This window comes from Cyphomyrmex costatus, unplaced genomic scaffold (genome assembly GCF_001594065.2).
Source record: "Cyphomyrmex costatus isolate MS0001 unplaced genomic scaffold, Ccosl1.0 scaffold222, whole genome shotgun sequence".
Taxonomy (NCBI): domain Eukaryota; kingdom Metazoa; phylum Arthropoda; class Insecta; order Hymenoptera; family Formicidae; genus Cyphomyrmex; species Cyphomyrmex costatus.
This window is the reverse complement of record NW_017276280.1, coordinates 71649-94802: the sequence shown is the minus strand read 5'-3', so window position 1 is coordinate 94802 and position 23154 is coordinate 71649. Positions and strand designations below refer to the sequence as shown.

The 23154-nt window shown below is 34.0% G+C and overlaps 1 protein-coding gene across 1 annotated transcript in view; it reads right to left on the bottom strand.

Annotated features, from left to right (window-relative positions):
- LOC108773798 (RNA-binding Fox protein 1) overlaps positions 1–22045 on the bottom strand; it is a 264406-nt gene extending 242361 nt beyond the window's left edge. Inside the window, exons 1-2 of the mRNA XM_018539732.1 lie at positions 21959–22045; positions 16270–16313 (exon numbers count right to left, since the gene is read on the bottom strand). Coding sequence (XP_018395234.1) covers positions 16270–16313; positions 21959–22045 — 131 coding nt within the window. The remainder of the gene's footprint in view (positions 1–16269; positions 16314–21958) is intronic.
- Positions 22046–23154: the final 1109 nt, after the last annotated feature.

Below are 23154 nucleotides of genomic sequence, written 5' to 3'. Positions count from 1 at the left end.
AGCGTTTCTTATAGTTCTCGACGAGTTCTATCGAAAACTGTAAAGTGAAAAAGCGATTGGACCAACGATTTGCAAAATACAGCGACATTTGTCAGAAGATCAACAATTTTTAGAGTATATCTCGGAAACCATTGGTCCAATCGCTTTGAGCCCTGATACTTTTCGACAGAACTCGCCGAGAACTATCCAGAACTTTGATCAGAACTACTAGGTACTCCCAAAAAATTTTGACTTCAAATTTTTTTTCTAAGTTCCACGTCGGAAAATTTTTTCAGAGTACCGAGTAGTTCTGGGTAGCGTTTCTTATAGTTCTCGACGAGTTCTATCGAAAACTGTAAGGTGGAAAAGCGATTGGACCAACGGTTTCCGAGATATACTCTAAAAATTGGTGATCTTCTGACAAATGTCGCTGTATCTTGCAAACCGTTGGTCTAATCGCTTTTTCACCTTACAGTTTTCGATAGAACTCGTCGAGAACTATAAGAAACGCTACCCAGAACTACTCGGTACTCTGAAAAAATTTTCCGACGTGGAACTTAGAAAAAAAATTTGAAGTCAAAATTTTTTGGGAGTACCGAGTAGTTCTGTTCGGAGTTCTGGACAGTTCTCAGCGAGTTCTGTCGAAAAGTATTAGGGCTCAAAGCGATTGGACCAACGGTTTGCAAGATACAGCGACATTTGTCAGAAGATCACCAATTTTTAGAGTATATCTCGGAAACCGTTGGTCCAATCGCTTTTCCACCTTACAGTTTTCGATAGAACTCGTCGAGTACTATAAGAACCGCAACTGAGAACTACTCGGTACTCTCAAAAAAATTTTCAAAAATTTCTACTATTTTTTTTTAATTTTATTATTCTTCAAAAATGTTTTTTATGTATCAAGAACTCTAGGTATTCACAAAATACTTCTGTTAAGCTGATCAGAACTATGCGACCTTGAATTTCGTTATAAAGTTAGCACCCCATTTTTTAAAAATTATTAAAAAATTATTATTATTCGCATATGTCATTAAAAATCATAGAGAACTCTTCGTATCATCAAAATGAAGCAGGAATTATCATCAGAACTATTGTATCTAAAAATTAATTTTTCAAAAATTTTTAATTTTTTTTATTATTCAAAAATTTTTTTTACGTATCAGGAACTCTAGGCAATCGCAAATTGAATCTATTAAGCCGCTCAGAACTATTCCACCTCGAAATTCGATAAAAAGTTAGCACTCCATTTTTAAAAAATGTAAAAAAAATGTTTATTGAGAGCGGAACTCTTGTTATTAACTATAGGGAACTCTTCATCTCGTCAAAAGGAAGTGGGAATTCTAATCAGAACTCCTGAGTACTATAGTTGGGGTGCTAACTTAACATACCCGATATCCATGTTACCATTCAACAAACTCATATTATGTTAAATTAACACAAAAATTTGAGTGGACCGTTTGGGACATATGCAATTTATATAACATATTTTTTCCAACTGTGTAATTATAAAGATTGCGATTGCGAAAGATGTAGGGAACAAACATACTGATCATACTCAATTGATGATTTATTAACAAATCACATCCATGACGAATCATCGTCGTACACTCATTGCGGATCTCCAATTATTGTGATAGCAGTTCTGCATTTCCGCCTCCGTGGAGATTTCTAACGACGTCTGCACTGATTACCCAACGCCGATGTCCCCACGCAAATTCACCACTTCAACTCACGTGGATAGTGGCGATACAGCATGCAGCGCAGCGCGGATTGCATTGTTGCATCAAACTAATTGGATGCGAAAGAGTGTACGTGGAGAAGTACGGAACAAACGCGTTAAAAGCCACAGATATATATGTACGTTGCGGACAAAGAAAACAAAATAAAAAGAACAACACTCGAGAAATGATTAATATCTTTTATGGAGTACCTCCGTAACATGAGAAATTCGTAAATTTCCTTTTTACCTCAATTAATATATATAAAAAAAAGTAAAAACACTTCGTAGTGGCCGTTACACTCTCTAATAACTTTTAAAGTAAATCACATTCTAAAGAATAAAATTTCACTATAAAGATAGAAAATTGAGCCACTCTTTTTCAAGATTGACTCAATTTTTACTATTTAGAGTAAGATTTATATAGAACCTTGTCGAGAGTGCAGGCTTACCGCTCGGTGCGATCGATTCGTGATCTGTAGATCTGGGTTAAATTTCCCATTTTTACCCCCACAAACGCGATCTTTCACTTCAAAAAGCCGAAATAGCTTCACGTAGTAATTAAGACATCTTTGATCATCAGCACCGTTTAGATTCGGCGTTAAACTGTAGGTCCTATATATCAGTGGATATATGTATATATCTTCCAAGCTAAGGGTTAGACATTAGGTTAACAACCTAATTCTGGAAAAAATGCATTGTTACGAAAACCTCATGAGAAGCTTCGGTTCATCATGAACTGTAATGCGAAAGAAGAAGGGTAAGATTTAAAAAATTTAGAGAGTTGTATATCAAATATATCAATAAAATATATATTACGTACCTAATTTCCTTATGAAATAAATTAATCCATGTAATTTCGTTTTCGACGATTTTTAAAAAACAATATTTTTTCGTGAAACGACGAAAAGCTATTGCCCGAACTGCACACGAGAACGAAACTTCTTGGTTATCTAAATTCGCAAAACAACGAGATGACCTTTATAAAATTCGATATCGGCGAATTTTTTCCGCGATTCGGCACCGTTGTAACCATTTTTTTGATCAAAGGCCGATGATGAAAGACATTGCGCGCATGAAAAGAATAAAATTTTATCAAAGAACGTGTCTTCGTTTTACGCGCCACGAAATAGACATTTTTCGCTCGGCGATAAATTCTTTTTTACTTTTTTCCATGTCACCAAAATGCCGAGGGACTTCGGTGCGATAAAATTTTATTTATCGCGAGGTTTAGCTCGAATCACGAGACGTAACAGACTTACGGGTAACGAAAATTGAAGGAAGTTGCCCGCTCCGATTTTTCACGATTTTTCAGGAGCTTCCGACCAAGTCATGAATGAGATTGAGAGTGTTCCGTGATGGCCCCGGCCGCGTAAATGCCTGCGCGTGACACTCGCGATTTAACGTCAATCCACTGTGTAGGCGGTAGAGAGAAAAAGAACAGATAGATAAAAGCGACTCTTCGATCCATGTAACAAGCTGACTTGTTCTTCGTTTTCCAGAAGAATATCGAACTGTTATAAAGAAGAAATTGTACTCGATGCTAGAAGTAAATAATACACTTTTTACGAAATATATAGCCTACAATATTCTTAATCTTTTTTTAATGAGTAACATTTACCAAGTGCAATACATAAAATTCCAAAGAATCCTAATAATTATATATAAATACTACAATTACAGTTTTATTTCTGATGTCATAAAATTTAATCTGGATATTAATTACATATATAATTTTTTCGTAATTTTCCATTTTTATTTATTGCAATTAAGGCGCCTCTAGATATGGTCAATGTATACGTCAACTTTGCACACATTCGTTAAATATTGACTACATTCAATATGGATAATAATGTATATCGCGTATGTGTATGATATTTGCTAATGTTGGCATACGTTGGCTATATCGTTTGGACGAGCCCTTCAACAATTCAACAATGAAACAAGTGACGTTCTCCAATAACCCACAAATATTTACATGAAAGGAGCAGTTCTGCTCAAATATCTACAATTTTAGCTAAATACATTTTGTTGGATGTCAAAATAATTATGTAGGACTCTCAAACTGGTTGCTATAATATCAAAACTTTTTGCAGTACCTCTTATCGTACTTGAGATTTTTACAAAATTATTTTGATCACCTAAACATTATTTTCAGATCTGTATAAATTTTTATAGATATTTCGACAAAATCGGTCTTTTTATACAGATCAACAAAAATGATATGATACTTCGATATATTTCGATCATAATAACAATTATCATTCTATTTAAAAGTGATAAGTTAATTAATATCGCATCGCAGCAGCCACATCGTGGAAATACGCCCTATCTTACTCAAATTATTGCTGACTAACGTCATTACTGCATCACTCCTCTTCACTAAGAGGCGGCTAATTCAATCACGTGTTCAGTTGCGACCAAAGCGAGGCAAACCCCAGAAACGTTCTTTCTATTCTCTTTCCCTACCTTGAAGCTGGCCTCGTCCCCGCGGGATATAATTTCAGTTTTACATCTCGTGGACCGCATTTTCCATATCTCGCATAATGGAAAAAGTTATCCAACGAAGTAGATTTCGTCCCAAAAGCAGATTTAAAAAGTTTAAAATTATACTCAGGATTATATCGGGATTATACTATATAAAAAATTATTTCTCCTTTGAAAAAAGATATTGTTAATTCAATAAAATTGAAGAAAATTGAAACAAATTTTGGTTTTTTGAACGAATAATTTCAAAATTCTCTGAACGAATAACTCTCGATATTAAATATCAATAATATATATTGCAATGATACACAAAAATTTCAAAAGATTAAAAGTGTTATACGCTTTTTGCGATGTCTAGTTCTTGACGCAAAGCTACGCGCGATTTAATCGACAAGTTACATTATCAAACACCTTCGATAAATTCGCATATAGAACACACGAATTCATTTTGCATAAATCGAACGTGCCATTCGAACGTTAAATTGCATTTTACGTCGTGTTGACAGACGCTTCACCGAGATAGAATTATCTCAGGCAGCACAAGGGCACGTCAAAACCAGGAAAATCTCTGCCAGCGTCGTCACGCAACCATCCGCGGCAACTATAATTCTAGATCTCTACAGCTCTCTCGTGTGCCACACGGCCGCGTCGACATTTCGCCTAATCGAAGAAGTTATCGGGCGAAATTGCTTTCTGCGGCTTTAACGTAGAGTCGTACACCGGACGGGCGCGCCCGTGGGAGACTGCTGCACAGAAAGCTAGCGCATATAATGGGACAGATCAAAGGAGCTTGCGGCGGCCAAAGCTTATCCGCCTCGTGTACCATGCACAAGATAACGCGACCGGAATACGTGTGTATGTGCGTATGGTTGTGCAAATACGCGCTCCGCCGAGCGCTCACAAAGAGGAGGTGCATCTATCTCGCTTTTGGAGACGTAAATTATTCGCATATTACATCTGCGAACCCTCGGAAAACCAGACGCACGGCGCGCATTCGGACGTGACGATTAATATTCTAGTGAGTTACGTCGATACTTCATGTATTTATGCGATTAGAGAGAAATCATGGCAAATATAACTGGTTAAAATATTAATTCATTAAATATATAAATCGTTCAAAATTCTTACCCAGAAAACCACAAGAAAAAAGATACGTAAAATATATTATATGAACTAATCTTATTTCATCTCGTCGTTATTTTTTAACTTACTTAAATTGTTATTAACTATTTGTTAAATAAATTATTCGTAAATAAAACAATTACGCGACATTATATTCGGGAATATAACATCCCAAAGCGCGGTGAATTCTTCATATGCGAAAAACTTTCTAGCTCACGTACTGCACATTATTTCTCTTTTGCGAAGAGCGTTAGCATCAAAGAACAAGTAGATCTATGGTCTTTTAAGTTTCCATTATCGAGTAACTCTCCTAACATCTAGATAGATGCGCACATTTTCTCTCCCATTTCTTTTTCCCCTTAAAGTATCGAAGCGAAAAACAATTTATTTATTATTTGAGAGCCAATACGTTCTTCCCTCTATACTATATTTGAGATAATATTTATTAATATGTATTCAACCAAATACCTCGTTTCAACGTAAAATGCAATACGTACCAACTAATATATAGAGTTTCTATAAATCAATACGTAATGTTAATATTTGTATAAACGTCGTGATTGTTTACACAATACGATAAATCACATGAACAAATTGTAAATTGTAGTGTAATACATCACTGATGCGTCGAACTGCGATGCTGAGAGCATAATCGATCACATGCGCTTGTAAAAGTGTCGTTTGAAGACAGATACCACCGATGTTGGATAAACAGCAAAAATATCATTCATTCAATGTAATTGACAGTGAAACTGTAGACGGTTATCGAGAGCCAATATGCATATATATGTTTATGCTCTTTCCATATTGCTTTATATCCGACAAAATGTGGTAAAAATTTGTGATAAATTACAACACGAGATACCACTACAAATTTCAATTACGTCATTACATCATTTTTATTTTATACGGTACGAGATATACAAGAATTGTTTGTCTTTTATGTACTTGAACCTTTAAAAAAATTAAACATAATAATAATAAATATAAAATTTTGACATAATTTGTAAACAATCATGTATCTTCTTTATATATATTTATTAGATGTTAAATTAAAACTCACATACTAAAAAGTTGACATAAAATTTTAATAAAGACTTGAGTGGACTGTTTCTAACACAAATATTTTTATTGCGTACAATCTTATGATTTAGCAAATAATAAAATAGTACGTGAAAATATATACGCGATTGCAGATAAAACAATTTGTACTAATTAAAAAAGACACAGTTTTTTCATATTCCATTAATGTTAGTCGTTCGCACGACGCGCAATTAAAATACACGTAATTAAAATATATATATGGTAATCGATGAGATGAGATATTAAAAGTAATATTGCAAGCCCCGTCCTAAATTTGAATCGATCCGTTCGTTGTCCTCCGAAAAATACGGAACAAACATATCGTGATATCATAAACGCGAATTGCGGCGGCTGCGTTCATTAATTCGAGTCCGTCATATAATTGGCGCAAATGGCGCTGAAATCAGAGAAAACGAGCGAAATTTGTCACTCGCCCCATGATTTGCGAAATTAATAAGTCCCGGGAGCGCGTATCCAATATATCCGCGCATTAATTCTACCCAGAATGAGAGCGAACGCATAATCGATACACTACATGGCCGTGTAAAAGCGTGCGCCTGTTGTAAGATATATTTACGCGAATCAACGTGTTTGCCCAACCGACAGTCTCACTCGTAGAATACCATGCCAATTAGTAATCACGTAATTAGCCGTGTGCCGCTAGTATTGGACGAGTATTATTGTTCTGTGATTAACAGAGAGGCTGCTGCGGGTCCAAGTAAAATGGATCAAATTACTTCGAGAACATCCCTCGCAGCTGTTTCGAGATCAATCCATAGGAAAGAGATTACTTTAAATAGAATTACAGCGCGATGGAAGCATGCACATAGTGAAATTTACTTCGTAAACTAGTTGAAATGGGAAAAAGACACATCTAGAAAGCAATGATAATTATTTCAAAATCTCTAATCTGCATTTCAGCAGAAAGCAAACACTATTAAAAAAATATTCAAAGCAAAATATAACTCTAAAAATAATAGAAAATGTATGTCGGCTGCTATTGCATTTGTAACAAAAAGCAATTTGGACATAAAAAATTTTTTTTATTACTAATCAACAACAAACCGTTACGAAAAAAATTGGTCTATTTATGTAAAACTTCCGAAATATAATCTGTTATCATGTAGAGACTTCAAATTGTCAGATTTATAAATTTTGCGAAAATTTGTAAAATAAATATGGGCTCAGTTTGAAAGAACAAAGTGACAAATTATTTCGGTCTGAAAGGTAAATTACAACACTTGTTCACCTTTTTTAAAACGTATTGTTTCCGGTGGAGCAACAAGTGACGAATGAAAGAAATAAATTACCAAGTGTACGTGTCATACAAATGTTAACTTGATGGACGAAAGTCGAATGAATGCGTCATTAAATTCGTATACAGAACGCAATCGTACAATTTCGAGTGCAAACTTTCGAACGGTTAGAATGTTGAAAGTTAGCATGTCAAACGGTGAAAATTTCGCGAAGGCGCACGATGGTACGTGATGAGTTTTGGCGGTAAGAAGTTTATTAGCGACATGCGACAATACCATTTTCCGGAATATATAATAGTATATCACGTAATATATAAGTATAAGCACGTACAGCAATCTTGTTATTATCGTTAGATTGGTGACGACATGCTACTATGCAATTAATGTTTGTGTATAGCACTAAACTTCTGAGAAATCAAATACAATGAAGATACAATTTTTTCAAGGAAACATATAGGTATTATATAATATGTGCAGATTTACTGTATTCTGTCTCTCTTTCTAATAGTAAAAAAGAAACATTTTATATTTGTGATAAAGTCGGTCCACTTAAAGAAATACTGGAGTGACCAAATAATTGACATTACAGTCGTCATATAATATACGTATAAAAATCTCTAAATTGACTGAATGGAATAAAACATTTTTTTATAGAATTAAAGTAAACGCAAAATTAGAAGGTGCTGTATTTTATAATAAAACCGAAAAAAGCTAAAAATTTACTTAGCTTTTTTTCAATTTTAATATAAAGTCTATTGGAGCACCTCCTAATTTTGTGCCTATATTTTAATCTTATAAAATAATTTTTTATTTCATTTAATCAATTTGGAGGTTTTTATACGATATCAATAATTTGATCACTCCAGCATCCGTTCAAATTATTAAAATATTGTGTTAAATTTTTAACAAATCCGAGTATATTAATTTAACACAATGTCATCATGATATTCGAATATTTTGTGTTATAAACATTTTACAATTTAACATTTTTAAGTATTAAAACAATATAATTTATGAAACTAAATAGCATAAGAATAATATATTTTAAAATATACACTGCAAAAAGATATAATTAATTTTAATAAATATTTAGTTGAATACTATCAATTAAATGTTAATTAAATATAAAAATATATTGTATTTATTTGATAAAAGAACCATTAATTTAATTTAACAATCGTTCTTTCTATTTAACAAATATTTATTTAAAGTAAGTTTAGTTGGAGCAGTATTAAATCAAATATTCATTAAAATTTACTACATTTTTTTCTCCTCAGTGTAAATTTTACATAGAAAGATTTATTTAAGCGCGAAACTCCTATTTACATTTATTTCATGAAAACAATTTAATTCTGAATGGAAATTATTTCGTTTAATTTCAAAAATTCATACAAACTTAAATACAGTCAATTATATAATATTTCTTAATTTAAAGAATCAATTTGATTGGACTATTCCAATTACTATATTTATTAAATTTAAAGAAATTTCTCTCTCTCTCTCTCTCTCTCTCTCTCTCTCTCTCTCTCTCTCTCTCTGTAAAATAAATACATAAAATACGTATTTATTTAACATATCAAAAATGTTATTTTGACTAAAAAATATGCTTCCACAATTTGCTTACAAAATTCAAATTGTTATTCAGTGTTATATTTTTTGTGTCAATTTGTTTTAGACAACATTTGTATTACTTCCTAAAATATTCATCTTTAACAGTCTACAAACATTTTTGTGTTAAATTAATATAAAAATTTGAGTGGACTATTTGAAACACTTGAAGTGTGTTAAATTTGAGATAAATAACATTTTGTATTTTAATTTATAAAAAGAGAAATTTGATAAGATTTTAATTATCGGATATTAGTACAAGATGTGGACAACGAATTTTTTACTAACACTTATTATAATAATAATAATTTTATCAGGCTCTTTTATTAATAAATTAAGATACAAATATTATTGGCCGGAAACTTTTGCACGCCACTGTATGTACACGTATAAACTCTTGAAGCAATTTACTGACTATCCAGAAAACCAATTAGTTTTCATTCTTCTTATTCTTACAATTATTTATACTTCGCTGTACATGTTATTGCATTTATCTCACTCATCGCAACATCTCTTCCATTACTCTCTTTCTCTCTAAATAAGAATAACAAACTGATTATTTATTCTTACATGGAATAATAGATCGAATAACGCTTTACTGCGAGATGCTGTCTTCGTGACACATCTCGCTTTTAAAAGAAAAATTTTAAGTACTTCGTTAAAGATTCTATCTCGAAAAAGCAAGACGAAAGTTCTTTACCGGAAAGAATAAAGCATGCTTTTTAAGCACGTCGTTATCATCCTAGTAACGTGCTTGGTATAACTTTTGTTTCGTCTTGCAAGGGAATTTTTCAAAAGACGGAAAACAAGCAACTTAAAAAAATTAAAAAAAAAACTTGTGTTAAGAAATACAATCTTTATATTTCTACCGTAATGGATGCTTTCTGTCTTGTAAACTATATGCAAAAGAAATTGATCTAACAACAAAATTTTTAATATAGTTTCTCATAATTTTATTTAACAGTTGTTTGTAAAATCCATCAAGAGAAGAGAGTAATGCTTTTCCAAGGCACACAAAGGTAATTATTGAAACTGCTAATAAAAATATAAGAGCAAGAGAAAGAAATAAAAAAGAAATGAACGGCAAAAAATCAATTTTTTTTCTATTCCACGTTATTACACAGAAAGAATGATTTTTGCTGAAGTTTAAAAGAAAATTTAATTAGATACAGATATAAAAATAATTTTATTAAAACATCCAAATAAATTACACACTAATCTCAAATATAATGAGCAATGCTACCAACACAATTTTAACACTCCAGCAATGTTTTTTGATAACGAAATTATTTTCAAATTTAACAAAATTTTTTAGAATCAAGCTTTTTGACTTCATGCTTTTCGTGCAAAAAATTAACGAATACTTCTACATCATTATAAATATTACTACTTCCACATAGAAAAATTATAGTCTACAAAGTATCTCCGGCTTCAACTTTTAATAATTCCTACATTAAATCCTGGTCTGTCCAACGTTTCCAGCAAGTAATTCATTGTCGGTATATCATATCCCGTACGTCACAACGTTGAAAAGTTTCCCACGATTTTTCTTAAACCGGCGCACAAGCTCCGAGGTGGAAAATATGTATTCTCCCGGTAAACGCTGACGTAACAAACGTCGCGAATTAAACGGCCGAACGAAATTGTTTCGCTTAAAGTTTAAGCGTAAAAACTCGATTCTACGCTGCCACGGTAGCAGGCAGCGGACATCTATCTCCCCGGAGATGAAAAACCTTTAAACGAGTTCGTTCTCTCGTGAAGTTTCTCGCGCGAGTCGTCGGCGCGATCTCACCCAAACTTTTCTCGCCCAAGCTTCGCGGCGCCATCCCTTACTTGTCCGACCGCCACGTTGCACTTGCATACCAATGAAATCATACTAAGTACATGTCGGGGAAACGATGATAAAGAGGGTAATATAACGATCGTGACGTACATTGGTTTCATTGTTCATCCGCTTCGCGTAAGTCTAAAAATCTATTTTCCTACACTCTAAATCTTTTAGAATGAAATCTCACTCCAAAAGACTGACAATTCAGCCAATCTTTGAAAAATAGTAGAAAACTGTCACTATTTTGGAGTGAGATTTTATTCGTTTGGAGTAAAAACTTATTCTCCAAAGGAAGGTAAAATCTCACTCCGTTTTTCAAAATAAGATTTCGTTTCTTAGAGGGAATTCCATTGCAAACGAGTAAAATCTTACAAATCTGCCACTCTTTTTCAAAAGGCAGACTCAATTTTCACTCGACAAGATTTAGAAAGTACTTTCGTCCATTTACTATAACGGCATACATATTTTTGCACATATCATAAATGCAAAATTTTTACCAGCAATCTATACAATAAAGCATATTTTTTACGATATTATCGTGTTCTTATAAGAAATATGAATTTATCGTTTTAATGTTGATCGAGATGTTGACATATTTCGATCGCATAACGATCTACAATGAAAATTATTTCTAATTAGTATTCCGTGGGTAGCAAGTTTTATATTTTTTATCATATTCTGAAATAACAATTAATGCAGATTGATTGTTGTATGACACGATTGTTGGCGCATGTGATATAATTTCCAAAATGGAAGTAACTAGTAGACTAAATTTGGAACGCATTATAGAGAGCGTATGACAAAACATTTTACTAACGCGGAATACATTATTCTAGCGCGGTTCAATAAATTCGATAATAACGAGAAAATCTCATTTATTCGATCGGAATGATGATTAGCATCAATATTGTCGAGCGGCACGCACGAATCATCTAGCTGTGAACAATGAAAGAAAATTCAATGGGATCAGACACGTTATTCCCATTCGCTTCTCGACAATTCCTTCTTGTTTCTTGAGAAAGTTTCAATGAGAAAACTACGTTTCCTTCTACGTAGAAATATCGATTGAAATATTGGAGCGACCAACTTTATGAGTATATATTTTTCCAATGTGTTATTCAAAGAAAATGATTTTTATCTCCGTGGCTTCTAAATCTTTCATAGACTTTTTTTACACCACATTCACTAAGATAATCTTCGTAAAGTCGTTAAATATATAAATCAATTAAAAATAATATATTAGCGATTTAATTAATAAAAGTATTTTCAAAATTCGGTGCAATGTTTGCCTTCCGCGCAAAATGTAGTCTCTCGCACGTAAACCAAAATTTTATGTGAGGAAAGTAAGAAGTTGTAACTGAAGCTCTTTTTTATTATCCGTTGAAATGGATCATAACATATTTGATCCTCGAGATACGAGATCTGCATTGCGGATCTTCCGATTAACTATAGCAACCTAAATAGCGTAATGTACGTAAAGTCACGTGTCTATAACGTCACGGGTATCTTAATTTCATGTATTGAGAACAAATCGATGACTCAGAGAGTTTCAGTTACTATCCCCATAAAGCCGGTTACGGTTTGTTTCCGCGCATACTCGTCACTTAAACCAGAGCTTTACACTGCCCGGGGGACTGCACGAAGTTTGCAAGTAACAGACACTACTCGATAACGTATATATATATATTCAATACAGCGGAAATATCATATTTCACTTTATGATGTTATTGCAGTCCAAACCTGTGAGCTTTAACGTATGAAATGTACATAAATTAATATATGGAATGGATTTTTACTATTACGTGTCTATCAAATCGTTTTAAAAAAAGTAAAATGCAATCACACTAACAGTATAAAGAAATCCATGTATACAATTTAATTGCTATAATCAATTATTAATAGAACTACATATTAATATAATTAATTGGTATAATTTATCGTGTCACGGAGAATATTCAAGCAATAAAATATAGAACCTGTCCTTTAGAATTGCCTCTTATGTTAATGATTATGACATTGCACGCAGCCAAAGCACTTAAATTAAGTAGGAAATTATCCCATTTAAAGAGAGTAATATAGCTTCGAGCAATTCTTCGTAATTACGAAGAAACATTTCATAGGGGAGAATGCCACCCTTCGTGTCAATAGATATTACGTAGACCCAAACGGATCTACGTAAAAGGATCACTAAAACTAACTAAGGTCAATTTTATTTTAACAAACTTTTGAGAAACGATAAATAAAAAGACACATTATATACTACAAGAAAGTTGTCACAAATCCTTATTTATCCTAAAATTCCATAACTTTTCCTTGATTTCCAGACAAAAAATTTTACGATTTTCCTTGATATGGTGCTTTCAATGATATTTTGAAATTTTTATCCTAATTTAGAAATCGTCAAACTTAATATAACAATGTAAATGATTATTATTATTATTACATTATTATGACACTGCTTACATTTAATTATTAGGTAGAGAGTATTTCAAAACTGTGTAGGTGTGACGCATATTAAACTTTTTTATAAAAGAGTTTTAATTTTAATTTCTTTGAAAATTGTGCAAAATTTTCTAATTTTTCTCTGAGATTTTCCTAACCACATTTTCAATTTTCCTACATGGAAAGAAATACAGCTGCCGTAATAAAAAAACTGCATGTAGTTACTAAATATCTAAGTGTAAAATATGGACAACTAAAATATATAGGTATCATAGCTAATATCTTAACTGTGATACCTATATTATAGCGGCAACAGTAAACTATTTCTCTCATCATAATTTATAAATTTATAGCGACGGCAGCAAATTTAACAAACCGAAATTAACTGTAACAGGGAAAACTTTTTCGTGTGATACATTTCCTTGATCTCTCTGATTTCTAGTTTTGTGCGGTAACCTACAATCCACCTTTTCGCGCACATATACCATTTATTCTCAGCTTACAGTATCTCCACATTATCAGAGGATCATCGTTGGAGGCGGGCAAAAGCGTTGTACACAGATATTGTTCAAGAGCAAAGGAGCAATTTTATCTGTTAACTCGGCCGCAAAGGGATGCGAAGGCAGTCGCGCGGCTCGTTGGAATCGTACACGCGGTGGTTCCGCGTAGCGAAGTAAGCAAGACGAGACGTCGGAATTTCGAGAAATGGCAGTACGAACTACTCTCTTTACAAAAGACGAGGTGAATCTCGTTTCTCTCCCCGTAACCGGCGATGCGTGTAAACTCGCAGTCGCAACATTCCGACTCCTGGATCTTCCGACACTTCGGGATTCATCCTCGAGAGTTCGGTGCCAAGAGCGCCAAGAGTGGAGGGCGGAAAGAGGCGAGGGTGCACGGAAGGGAAAAAAAAAAAAAAAAGAAAGCGACCGAAAGGAGTTAAAGCGAAGAAAGAAAAGGCGTCGAGCACGAGACGGGCGCGAAGGCGGCGACGCAGAAGTGCCGCGGAATAGAGTGCAAGATGGTGCACGTCCATCCCCATCCACCCCACCTTTCTTCGTTCTCCACCGCGTTTCACCTCCACCTCGCCGACTCCTCTTTCGAGCCGATCCTCCTTGTCGCTCCTTCGCGCGCTTTCAAGGCGGCGGCGGTGGCGGCGGCCACGCATCGATCGCGGGATGAAAAGTGCTACGTTACCACTGTGGCCGGTTGAATCGAGAGAGGGCTGAGTGCATTTTCCATCCGTCACCCTACCGCCGCGCCGTAGTCCGATTTTTCGCCTTATCCCATTCCCCGCATCCCTCTTTCGTCTTCGCAGTTTTGTGTCCTGCAACTGCAGCACACGCGTCGATACGCGCGCGAAGCTCGAGCGGCGCGGCACTCTTGCACACGTGCCTTTTACACCATCTCACGCTCCCTTTAGCACACGGAGTCGTTAACCACTCTCTTTCTCTGTGCTGCATGCTTTTCTTCGCGAAAGAATCGCGTCTGAGCGCGGATTCATTATACTCCGATACCTTTTCAAAGTCAAATAACGAAGTCAAATGCAGTATAGGTATATCGGTGCAATTCGCAATACAGATTTCCGCTAAATATGGATTTCAGAACTGTATGTCAATATTAAATTAGATTCAGTGCTGAACGTACAATTCAGAAATCCATATTTAGAGCGGAAATATGATATATTATAGGTATATATAGTTCAACATAAATGCGAACTAAAAATAAGATTTAGAACTAACCAGATGAAACGAACATGAAACCAAAAGTCACTTTCAGATACTAATAAATAGAAATTTTCAACAAAAATATGTCTTACTAAATTCCGAACAATTAATAACTTACATTTTAATTCCTTTCGGTCAGCAATAAAGATCTTCGAGAAATAGAGCAAATTTTTTACTCTATTTTGAATTATATAAAAATCTGAAAAAATTTTGGTGTAACTCTGGTCAAAGATTGACACTTAAACGTGCTTAAACAACGAGTTTTTATCATAGAAGTTAGACTGTATTTTATATTTTGCGAACTTAATTTTTTACAGATTTAAATTTATCTGATACTATATACAATCAGATAAATTCAGAATCGAAATATCGATGATGTCTTTAAAGATTCCAGTTGCAGACGGCGGCGGAAGAGGTTAAATATTTGAAGCGTTTAAATATTTGAATTAACATAAAAAACAAATCAAATCTCTATAGATAAACGGAAACTGCACCTTGCAGACATATAGATATTTATAGCAATTAATTCATCCATAGCAGATTTATATCCGATGCAAGATACGACATAAATATTTCTCTCGGTCACTTTGAATCCTTTTTTCAGCGATCGCGTACATCCACATTTGTGTTAGAAGACCATATTTTCCCACCGTGAAAAGAAGCGGCGTACAACACTCCCTTTTAACGACTCTTTTCTCATCGCTGTCGCTGTTTTCTGTGTAACGCACGTCAAGCTCTCATTCCCTCTGCATTTTGCCAAATGCATTTCCTTTGTTAAAACCGTTTCAATGATCGTCGTACAGAAATTTACTCGTTTAATAAAACCAACACTAGTTTGAAATAACTACGAATTCTTGGCAAGTTCCGAAATCTCTCTGATAAAAGATTAGTTTCCCAAACTATGCCCGCAACAATTCCGAAGTCTCAATTACACACGAGTAAGTGTATATCGATCTGTTGTATGAAATTATGAAATATGTTTTACGATCTGATTTCGCAAACAATGTTAACAATGTTACTCACCTAACGAAGGGACGAAAGTCAAACTGGACGAGGCTAGCACGAATCTGGAACAATACAGATATATGATGTTATTATTAGTCGTGCCAGAGTTTGTCGTGTAATTGTAACTAACTTTGACTTTAACTAAGCGAATAATTAGCTACCGTTTCCTGAAAGCTACAAGTACGTCGAAACAGTGTATTGTTTAATGTAATAAAGCATTCCATTCTACAAACAAATCTGTAGATTTCAACAAATCATTCTGCAATTGCATAATAGAAAAGGAAAGCCAAAATCTCTCTCTCTCTCTCTCTCTCACTCGGATTAATTCTAATTATAAAAAAATAATTAATAAAACGGCAATACCTTTATACATTTTTTAAACCTTTCTAATTTAATTTATATTTTTTATTTGTGATTATATGATGTGTGCACTAAAAAAAAATACAAAGTTTTAATAAGTATTTATCAAAACTTTGTACATTTTTTCCAGTGTGATGCATCATGATCTATCTTTTGAATGTATACTGATTACTTGTTTATGTATCAGTGATAAGTTTCTGCCAAAGCAGATGTGCGATCAATTTACAATTAACCTTTTATGGTCCAACCAAGGGTTTGAAGATCCAGCTGGCAAATTTCCAATTTTAAATTATTCTGTCCTAAATTCAGACGTATAAAAAACTGAAAATCGTTTTGGGTTATATCATTGTAAAATTGTATCCTTAAAGTGTACCAGATTTTTAAAGCCCAAAGATTCTTTGAAGAATACATTTAGACATCAGTGACCCAGTTGGATTATACAATAGAAAAAAACATTAGATAGACCACAAAGAGTTAAGAAAAAAAAATATATATATATACATAGAGAGAGAGAGAGAGAGAGAGGGGGGGGGAGGGAGAGAGTATAATGAATATATAGGGTAGTATAAATAATAAGTAGTATAGATTCGTGTTAGGCAAACAGATTATCGCATATCGGTTAAGCTGGTTTTCATGACAAGGAATGTACATTAGTACAGTGACGACATCTTCGTGTCTCTTCCGAATGGGCACGTGAAGCGAAACTCGTATGTACCCGCGAAAAGTTTCCGTGGAAATGTCGCAGTTTAATTGAGTGCTAGAATGTGAAGGACATGTTTCTCATGTAACTAACTAGTGCTAAAATTAAATTCCTATTGCCGCTAGCTTTAAGCAATCAGAAGAGATTGTTTTACTTCCATTTGATTTTGAATGGATATGTGAATATGATATGTGATCTTAAGTTAGAACTAAAACAGGTTTATACTTTTGACATAAATTAATGACAAATATTTTTTTACTATATAAGACAAATATACTTTTTCTATACGTAAAAGAGAATTATTTTTCATCCTGCGAATAGATAATATTGCGAATAGAAAATATTATTGTTCACTATATTACGTTACATGTAGCAACAAATAAAATAAAATTAATATGATACATTATGTTTCTCTGCACTCGTAAAATGGAATCATTATAATTTCAGTTTCTTCTTTTCAACTATTGACAGAAACAGATATACAGGCGAGAGAATTGTAATGTGTTAGTTTTTAATGAATAAAAATGTAACGTAGCGCTCTGTTGTGTTCTACCAGCACAAGGATACATGTATTAATCTCATGAATAAAATCTTGTTTATCACATTATTCAGCCTGCCAACGAACGTAGCAAAGCGCACAACATTTTTCTGAAACAGTACTAAAAATTTCATCGCGTGGAAGAGAACGGAAGAAAGCGCGCCAGAGAAAACGTGAAAATAAATTTCTATGGCCAATCCGGTAATGCGCTAGAGGATTCAGGATTACTAAGGTTTTGTTCCACCGTTAATCCTTTTTCGTCGTATTTCGTTTCAGTTAATTCCTGTTGGTGTTCCCCGCGTGACATCATTTATTAAACCCCGAGAGGCGGATTTGCTTAGCGCGCATGCGAGTTTGATGCCGTAAAATGCCGTAAAATGAAAATGAATGCAGGTTTTGTAGAAACACGCCGAGTATAAACGACAACGAACTTTCATCGGTTTCACGTGCTCGCTTTGATACTATATTCGAGCGACGCATTTACAATTAATGTTATAAGAAAAATAAAAATTATTTATCTCATCATGTAGAAACACTCCACTTTTTCCTTTTTGTCACCATTATTTAGCTTAAGCTGTAATCAAATTTATATTGTTTCGAATTCAATATCGAAAAAATATAATATATTGTATAAAGAGTTATGAGAATAAAAAAATTGAGTTCGCAATATATTTTGTAATATAAGAAAAATATATTGGGTGACGAAAATTTTATTTTATTTATCAAATATTACTACCTATTTGACATTAAACTGGCATTAAGACGTCATTTTGACACCAAAATGCAGAATGGCAAATAACATCAATCTGTGTAGTAACACTAAAAAAAAAACAAGCTTTGGAGCATTACATCTTATTAATCACATCTTATTAAATACCAAAAAAATACACTAAAAGATTTTCACTGATTTCTAAACTGGAGATCGTTCTATTAGTAACTTGGAAGAATTTATCCATAATAAATAGGCGGACAATTATGGAACAAAATTTTCGTATATCTTTTGAACTAAGGGTGAGCAAACGAATGCATGAAGAAAAAAATCGATTTTTTAATATTGGGGGGCCAGCTTCACACGGGTCATTATTGATGCGTTCCCAAAACGCCTTGAAGCTTCAATCAAAACTAAAGATAATCACACAAACACACATAAACACATTTTGAATATTATTTTTAATATTTCATAAGATATAACTAATAATATTCCACAGTTTGTTTTTTAGAGATATACATTAATTCCTACTCAGCAAACAAAATTACGCCTATAACATTATTTAACATCAAAATGACAACAAGTAATATCAGTTTGACTGCTGCGCAACGATTTGATAAACACAAAACTTTATGGCCAAACCTTTGTACCACCCTATACTCTTTGTGAGAGAATTACAAGTCCCTTAACTGTTCTGAATCGAATAAAAATGGAGTAGATAAGATCAAAAAGAATAGATTATATTAATGCAATTATTAAATCATGCAAATTTTATAATATACTCGCGAATTCACTATTCTACTACATTTCAGTTCGCCACATATAGAAATAATTAACGTATACATTAATAATCTCTGAAGATCTAATAGTCTCTAAAGCAATCAGTAGTAGTCGCCTTAACATCATTTATCAGAGAACATGTTCTCGGATGTAGTCACGCCCCGGATCTCAATTTGTATGACAAAGCCATCCGATAATTTGTGTCGCTATATAAATCTTCCGCGAAGAGCGGAATTTCATAAGAGAGAAACGTGTGGATCGAACTGCTACAAAACAAATTGATTTTTCGCAGCCGAGTACGGAGGGGGAGGCCGGGGGGAGGCGCGGCGTGTCCGCGTTCAATTCAGGTATTTCGCAAGCGGAACAGTCACATGGCATCGCACAGGCATTTCCATTTCCGTGTAGGATGTATGTGTATGCATAAAGCTCGAAAATACCCCGCTTCACATACGCCTTCACATACGCAACGAGTGCAACAGCGAGTGCAACGATCGCTCGTAATTTCATATCGCCTATTTTGGATGGACGACGTAACGCAAACGCGGATATAACGGTCGATTTTCAGATTAAATATTATTAAATTTGCGCGGATGATAACGTAAAAAAGATATTTATAGAAATATGTACATTTCATAAAAGATACGCGCAACAAGTCTCGTTATTACACTTAAAGACATATATATACGTAAAAATTTATTACGAAATAAACATAAAATATTAGTATACACTGTAAAAAATAAAATGTTAATTTTAACTCAAAGACGTTGAGTTAAAATTAACATTTTATTTTTAACAGTGTGTATTGATAGAAAAGGCAATCGTTAATTATAAAACTAATCTTAATGAAATCACATTAAAAATTCATGTTTTACCAGCAGTTTCATTTTCTAACGAGCTGCATGCAGTATGAGTTGCTGCGCTCTTTATTTTCAGCGATGCGTTTCAATAAAATAAGAGATAGTAACATAAAACGCTGTTCGCAAAAAAGTTAAAAGATTCTATCGCGATTAGGTTGATGTGATCGTAATTATGCGCTCGATATGCGGGATATGCTTATCACGGTTCGCACTCAAATGCAACGTACAAAAAATTCTGGAACACGAATTACAAAGCGAAGAAAAAGGAAGAAAAAGAAGAAACAGCGGATTCAGGTGACGGACATATTTTCGTCTCCGTCGAAAGAGTTCGATAATCTGCCACCTGTTAGGCTTAAAAGTGTCGGATGAGTCGTTAAAGGGGTCCAACGTTGGAAACCGGCCGCTAAAAAAAATAGCCTAGTATATGCAGCGTCCAGGGGGAAATGGGGAATACGATATATTTGGAGGCGAAAAACCGGCGCGGCGCCGTTATTCACCCCGGCGCGCCGCGCCAGAACGAATCGCCGGAATTTATCGGCGCGATTTTTCGACGAAACGAAAACTGCCCGCTTTATTTCGCGCAGTAACAAAGCTCGAAGGCACGCGCGAATTGAATCAAATGGTAATTGAAAAAAGAGATAGAAAGGAGGGGGGAGAGAGAGAGAGAGAGAGAGAGAGAGAGAGAGAGAGAAACAGGCTCTAAGTATCGCACGGTCTTTGAACTCAGTAAATGCCTTACATTTCCGTAGGAAATTGTTTTAGGAAATTACAGACCGATTCTTTGTCCCCTTCTTTTCAACGTGTTTCTTAAGTTTCTTCCCAAAAACTCAGAAAACGCAACAATCTTGTACACATCGAAGTACCTTCCTAAATGAACGACAGAGTTGCGTCTTCATCCTAAAATTTCATAACTTTTTCTAATTTTCAGACAAAATTTCATAAATTTTTCTGATGCTTTCATTATTATTAAAAAAATTTTGTCTATTTTCGCCCTGATTTGGAAACCATCAGATATTTTATTGTACAATTTAACGTAATAATGCGAATTACTATAATATTAATATTGCTGACACTAGCATTGAACTGTCAACCTAAGAAACACACAAAAGTCAACAAGAAATCAAAACGACTTTTTATTTTAATACATGAAATCAATAAACAGTCAAATTCTGTAACCAAAAATTATAATTTTAAAGTCAAAATACATCATTTTTTGACTTCCTCTTAATTGATTTGGTGTGCTTCTTGGGAAGTTGATCATATATTCTAAATCAAATTATATCATTCTATATCAAACTTCTTTCAAAGAATTTTAATTTTTCAGAAAATTTGACAAAATTCTTTGACTCTTCTCTGATTTCGCTGCTTTCCAGTTTTGTGACAGTGAACGAGTTAATTCGATCTTTTTCTTAATTTATTGCCATATGTCCATTTCTATAATAATTCAACAACTTCCAATAAAAGTTTAGGTGTCCATCACAAATTCCTCGTTTATCGCTCGCTATTGTTCTCGCTCGTATTTCATATTGGCAATGAAAACGGAAATAATTTTATTTTTCCGCGGTCCACCGACACAACGGCCGGTTTAACGGGTCAAATGAACACGCACGACATGCCGCCATGTCAGGAATGAAATTGCCCCGCCGCCGCTCGACGCTGGCTTTCCTGGAATTTTTATCGAAGGATCCCTTGGCAAAAGCCATCCGACGCCGCGCGGACACGAATTATTGCCACTGCGGAATTTTCATCCCGGTCTAACCTACTGGGAAAAGCAGCAGCAGCTGCTGCTGCTCACCTCCTCCGCTCGAATAATTTCCATTCCACGATTTGCTTAATTCTACCCCACTCATTCTCTCATCCGGCCAGTAATCTTCGTGGAATTAAGAAAACCGTATTATCCTTGCTGGTAAAGATAGATCGTCAAGGATACCATGTTATATTAAAATTATATTACTGAAAATATCGACAATATTTTTTTCTTCAAAACGTTAAACTTTTGATAACGTAAACTTTTTGTTAACACAAAGATTACTTTTCAGAGAGCCGTTGATTCAATATATCAATTTTAAATTGGAGCAACACGATGCAAATCAAATTCTGATAACAGTCACATATTTTTTGCGATAGAATTGAACCTTTTTTTATACACAGCGAGTTTTCATCCTGTACTAGCAGTATGACTATTTAATTGAATGTTAAATTAATTACTTGAAGCATGCTTGAGAATCCTAAGTCAGAAGAGAATTTCTTTAGAAATTCATATTGCTTTATAAACACGATGAAAAAGCTGTATATAGTTTAATTATTAAATATCTACAATATTAATAATTTTATGTAATTATAAACCTGTAATAAATAAGGATTACGCAGCAAAGTATGTAACATTAATCTCAAGGCATAAGAAGTTTTCCCAAGTTAACGACATATTACATCACTTTATAAGTGAACTTCAGCAGCTTACTTCTACAGAATTTTAATTTTGTTGCAAAGTCATTTAAAGTAGGACGTTAAGAGGTCGAGAGAAAAGAAAATATTCGTTCCACAAAATTTTCGCTAAGAAAAAGTAGACGTCAGAAATTGATCGAAGAATCTATAACACACACTCTCTATTATAAATTACAAGAAGCATAAATCAAAAATTCTGTACATTACAGACCTTGGGTATGAATTCTGAATATTTCTGTCTGAACAGATCGATCTACACCCTCAATGCTATCTTCTGCAAATTTTTTATCGAACATGTCACGTCGATGGCAGCGTCTCCACGACCTTTCAAGGGAAAAGCTGCTCATGATGTCATCGATTTCGCATCAGGGCCATAAAGAATTAACAAGAACGAATCGACAACTTAATCTATAATAAAAAAAAGAACGTTCCACAGGCATAAACGACTGCTCTCCGATCACTTTCTCTTCCTATCCTTTAATAATCGCGCACACAGTGAGGTTTAAGAGGCTTC